Genomic DNA, 5,725 nt, shown 5'->3' with positions numbered 1-5,725 from the left:
TTGCCTCGTAATCCTTGTAGTACTCTTTAAAACAGATACAGTGTAGCAGTTGTTGGTGGGACAAGATTTTAAGTCCACTGGGAAAGCTGCTGCAACGGTGATTGGTTGTAACCATGAAATATAAATAGCTTTCGGTGGTCTGAAGTGTGCAATACTGATAGCTTATAGATCAGAAAGACCACTCAATATTCTTATTTTAGTAGTGGTTTACAATCATTGCCAGGAGAATTGAATACTAAAAGACACGAGGTTATGTTGGTTGATACAATGTATCAAAATCAAAGACAAATTCTCTGTTAAAGACAACATGAAACTCGGTAACTCTAGCCACTGGTATACGACAAGTTAGAGCACAGAAAAACCCATGTAAATAGTTAGCGCGTTTGATTCTTATTTATTCATATCATACCCAGACATGTCATTCATACCGCATTGCATACAAACAGCGTTTTCCACGGACGACGTCACGATTGTGCATCATGGGATTCAAAAGCGGACAAGCCAAGCCTATGCGCACATGCTTACATGCTGCAACAAAGTTTCGTAGTCTTGTCCGTAGTTCTTTTCAATGAAGAACTGTGGTTTTCCACGGTTATTCTACTTTTCCATGTAATCGAAGCCTTTATTTGCAATGTTTGTCCGCATTTCGATCCCACAAGGTTTTGCGATATCTATTTTTAGTAACCTTGAAAAATGCTATTTGAAATAGATAGGTCGATAGCGCGCATGCGCAATGGAAGTCCCAATGCTTAGACTTCCTGTGCATGCATATGTAGTGACGAAAGAACGATGAACAAGAAATATTTGGTTAAATGCACAGCTTTGACGTCACGAGCAGAAGTCCCGATGAGGAAGTGAGGCAGACAATTGGCTTCCTTCCGCTCTGAACCAATCAGAAGGCATTACCGTACTGAGAGATCATTGGCATAGGATTGTACCGGAAATACGTCACAACCTATTGCCTTTATTACTATTAATTAATAATATACTCGTATCCTTAATATCTATCTTGTAATTAATAACTGTCCTTTATACGTTAATCAAAGCTGATGTGAAGTTTGACATCGAAAATTAAAATGAAATCTTTGAAAAGCGCATGAATGAAATCTGTGAACTCGTGGACCTGAAAATGCATGAACTTTCCGTTGCTGTTCACAGGATTTGTTTCGATTGCTCAGTTTTCGGATCCCTTCGCATCATAAGATTAATCACAATTTTAACATCTTAAACTGTAGTGTCCTTGGAAAAGAAGCTTGTTTGATGGCAATTGGAAAAACTTGATTCGAAAGATTAACCCAAGACTTAACAATTCAAAAGAAATCGAGAAAAATAAGGCTATTCATTGTGCCAAAAATATATATAAATACAGCTTCTTAATTTTCGATCTATTCATGCATTTATAGTTCAGAATCTAACGATTTTTTTTCTATGTAAAACTAACCCGGCGGGCAACCTGACAGACCAATTCGAACTCTGGAGGCAAATCTGAGAGCCCAAGAGTGCTTGCTAAAAATATAAAAACCATTTTTTTCTCCATTCGTTCAGGTCTTGGCGGCTAGTCTCGCGCGTAGTACTTTCTTCATCTTTAGTTTTTCAACGCATACTAGTTCCTGTTTGTTATTAAACTAAAAAGGCTTGACAACGTTTTCCGTTATTTCTCCGAGTTATTCTGTGGAAAGGATGCAATCTGCTTCATCAGTAATGAAAAAAACGATGAATCCAAATGGATTGTTGTTTGTTGAGTAAGAATAAAACATACAAGTTAACTAAGGGGAATCTTTGGGATACATGAATCATTGATTCTGTGACGCACACTAATGATGGCGTTTCCTTCATTCTACATGAAGTTCCTGGAAGACAAAGTAGAATCATGGACAGCAACGGAAAAGGGTCCTTAAGACTGTAAGAGTACAAGATACAGATTCCTTGAGTTAGTAAAGGATTACGTAATGAAGTAGAACAACAAGTACAATAGACGAGCGTTATTAGGAATCTGGTGTGATCTTTTTCCGTTGTTGATACGGCGCTGAGTCGATGTTACCCCATCTTTTAGCTTGATGCTTTTAGCGTTTTAGAAAATTCACCCAAAATAGATTAGCAGGTTTACAGAAGGAATGATGGCTATAAAAGAACAAGGAGTCCACAACAAGAGCCACATTCCAACAGTCGACAGTGAAAAGACAAGATACAACAAGAGAAAGAAAATAAGAAAGAAAGATTGGAACAACAATGGAGTCTACAAGAACACAGGTATTAATGAATTGTTATCACTCTTAGAACTGAGTGCCTTCGACTAGAATCAACATTTATCTAGTCAGTAATGAAGGGAAGGACGTCGTTTGAGAGGCAGAGATTCAATATTGTTTTCTATGTTTCATCCCACTAGGTCATCATCACAGCTGTTCTTCTTGTCATACTTGCGGCTTTCTCCTTGGCCCAACCTCTGAGTAAACCAGATAACAACGACGTTGCTCCTGGTAACCAAACAAGCGCGTCATCATCGCAACAGGGCCAGATAATTACAGTCGATGCTACTGCACCCAATAAAGCGATGTTTAGAAAGACAAGAAATGGCAACTTGTGTGTTGAGAGGAGAATAACTAGAGTATTCTACTTCAGGTATGCTGTGACGGGTATTGCTGTCTGTCACAAGGGATGTACTGCAAAGACAAAGGCTCTACGACTTGGAAATGGACGATGGGTTGTTGTCAATAGCGACTGTTGCTAGGCAACGAATTTGTCAATGATGAATGAATATATTTATTAGAATATGATATTTGTAGAATAGAAACATTAAGTTGCAAGTCGACTGACAAATTGAATGGATAAATACCATATTGGTTAGCAAACAAGTAAAAATGTCAAACATTTGTCAATGAATTAATAATGAGTTGATAATTATCTGCAAATAAATACATTTTGACAATAAAACACTTGTTTTACTGGTGCATTTGGGACAGTAAGGGGTTGACATCTGACGTCTTCTCCAACAGTGACTATTATGTATGTTACACGAACAAGAGACGATACAGTCCGCAGAAACAACAACGGAACTTAACGGTATTGAACGCCTGATTAACTTTTCCTTTAAGCTGTTTTGAACGCCTGATTAACATTTCCTTAAGCTGTTTAAATACCACTTAACACGTTGAGTAAGATTTGATTATATTTAGTAATTCATAACTCATTTATTGTAAGTAGGGCTGCTATCAAAACGAAACTGAATGGCATCCTTGTGCCGATGTAGAATACAACGCCTTTCAAACGGCTTCTACGTAAAACAAAAGACACAGAAAAACTGTTTGATAAATGTACTCTATTCCTTTCTCAATATATTGATATATTTTCATGTTCTTTTTTGTGTTTTGCGTGGTTTTAACCCATGGTATGCATGCATAATTTACTTTTCCTGCATGCCAGAGAATGCTCCATCACGAGATAGCAAGTCTTTCCTTGAATAGATGTCTTCACATACTATAACTACCACAAAAAATCGACCAAGGTTTAGACGTAAACTGTCAAGGAACGACTTGTCATCCATTTAGCCTGTGTACACACCACACAACGTCAAAGAATAAATACTTTCCAGTTGTCAATCTTGCTTGCATATACTTCTTGTTTATACTAGACTTTCCTATTCAGCTCAGTGAGAGGGAAGATGTTTAACCATTCACACTTATTTAGTCGAGTATAATATCAGTGGTACAGTGTACTGAACTTGTTGAGCTACTGAACCCTGTCATCAGCTAGATTAACCTCAAAATATAGTGATGAAGGTGATGAATATTATCTGTAAGTATGTGTTGACAGGCGACAAGTGGAATCGATTCTGAGAAGTAAGATTAATTTATAAGCTCACTTAACCATGAAATAACTGAGCACAGAAAATGTCATGCTTTTCTTTTCTTTTCTCTTTTAAAATTGACTATCTGTCATAGTATCTCTGAGTTAAAGATTATTTAAGACACTGCCTCAAAAATCCGTCACGTTCAAGTTCTCTATTTGTCTTAAGAATGCAGTTCTATATTGAACGTACACTTTCCCCGACTTATTTCTATTTTCGGCGTTTTTGATAAGATAAATAATATGTTTGTTTCCGGTATTGATCGCTGAAGCGACTGGACTCCGCTCTCACTGCAGAGCTATAGTTCATGAATCACTCTCGAACCATGAAAAACACTTTAAATACTTTGGCTATAAAACACCAAGCTCGCTGTTAAAAACCTAGTTTTCTTTCATTTTTGCACGTGATTTTGATTGGGCTGGCATCAGTGGTTTTAAAGAAAGAACGTTTTTGGTACCATTTATACGTTGTTTTCACAATTAACAGTATTTTTTCACTAAAAGTTCTGGAACTTTCTACTCATTTGTATTCTGACTCAACCGTATAAAATTCATCGAATTACCGTCTAAAGTTTGTTATATTTTGCCGATGATTTCACCCATTTGAATAGCTTTAAAGATTGTCATTCAACGTTTAAATCTTTTAGCATTTTCAAAAATATTTACAAAACTTTTAATAATATCTTTTTCGTCATAGTGAGTCCTTTTCCAATTCCTTTTCGGACCATGCAATGTAGTTAGTTTTCCCTGATTAAAAATCTTAAATATTCGTTAACTCAGAGAGATACTATGACAGATAGTCAATTTTAAAAGAGAAAAGAAAAGAAAAGCATGACATTTTCTTTGCTCAGTTATTTCATGGTTAAGTGAGCTTATAAATTAATCTTACTTCTCAGAATCGATTCCACTTGTCGCCTGTCAACACATACTTACAGATAATATTCATCACCTTCATCACTATATTTTGAGGTTAATCTAGCTGATGACAGGGTTCAGTAGCTCAACAAGTTCAGTACACTGTACCACTGATATTATACTCGACTAAATAAGTGTGAATGGTTAAACATCTTCCCTCTCACTGAGCTGAATAGGAAAGTCTAGTATAAACAAGAAGTATATGCAAGCAAGATTGACAACTGGAAAGTATTTATTCTTTGACGTTGTGTGGTGTGTACACAGGCTAAATGAATGACAAGTCGTTCCTTGACAGTTTACGTCTAAACCTTGGTCGATTTTTTGTGGTAGTTATAGTATGTGAAGACATCTATTCAAGGAAAGACTTGCTATCTCGTGATGGAGCATTCTCTGGCATGCAGGAAAAGTAAATTATGCATGCATACCAAGGGTTAAAACCACGTAAAACACAAAAAAGAACATGAAAATATATCAATATATTGAGAAAGGAATAGAGTACATTTATCAGACAATTTTTCTGTGTCTTTTGTTTTACGTAGAATCCTTTTCAAAGGCGTTGTATTCTACATCGGCACAAGGGTGCCATTCAGTTTCGTTTTGATAGCAGGCCTACTTACTATAAATGAGTTATGAATTACTAAATATGATCAAATCTTACTCAACGTGTTAAGTGGTATTTAAACAGCTTAAAGGAAATGTTAATCAGGCGTTCAAAACAGCTTAAAGAAAATGTTAATCAGGCGTTCAAAACAGCTTAAAGGAAAAGTTAAGTTCCGTTGTTGTTTCTGCGGACTGTATCGTCTCTTGTTCGTGTAACATATTATAATAGTCACTGTTGGAGAAGACGTCAGATGTCAACCCTTACTGTCCCAAATGCACCAGTAAAACAAGTGTTTTATTGTCAAAATATATTTATTTGCAGATAATTATCAACTCATTATTAATTCATTGACAAATGTTTGACATT

General features: G+C 36.1%; 1 protein-coding gene across 1 annotated transcript; it reads left to right on the top strand.

The window, feature by feature from the left end:
* Positions 1–1,128: 1,128 nt before the first annotated feature.
* On the top strand, positions 1,129–2,918 carry LOC116287534 (uncharacterized). The gene is made up of 2 exons (XM_031694218.2): positions 1,129–2,250; positions 2,387–2,918. The coding sequence occupies exons 1-2, from the start codon at positions 2,230–2,232 to the stop codon at positions 2,726–2,728; spliced, it is 363 nt and encodes a 120-aa protein (XP_031550078.2). The 5' UTR covers positions 1,129–2,229; the 3' UTR covers positions 2,729–2,918.
* Positions 2,919–5,725: the final 2,807 nt, after the last annotated feature.

This window comes from Actinia tenebrosa, unplaced genomic scaffold (genome assembly GCF_029948245.1).
Source record: "Actinia tenebrosa isolate PJP-AT-01 unplaced genomic scaffold, QUT_ActTen_1.0 PGA_scaffold9__36_contigs__length_13948895, whole genome shotgun sequence".
In the NCBI taxonomy this organism is placed as follows: domain Eukaryota; kingdom Metazoa; phylum Cnidaria; class Anthozoa; order Actiniaria; family Actiniidae; genus Actinia; species Actinia tenebrosa.
The sequence above is the reverse complement of the archived record's forward strand: the minus strand, read 5'-3'. Positions and strand labels throughout refer to the sequence as shown.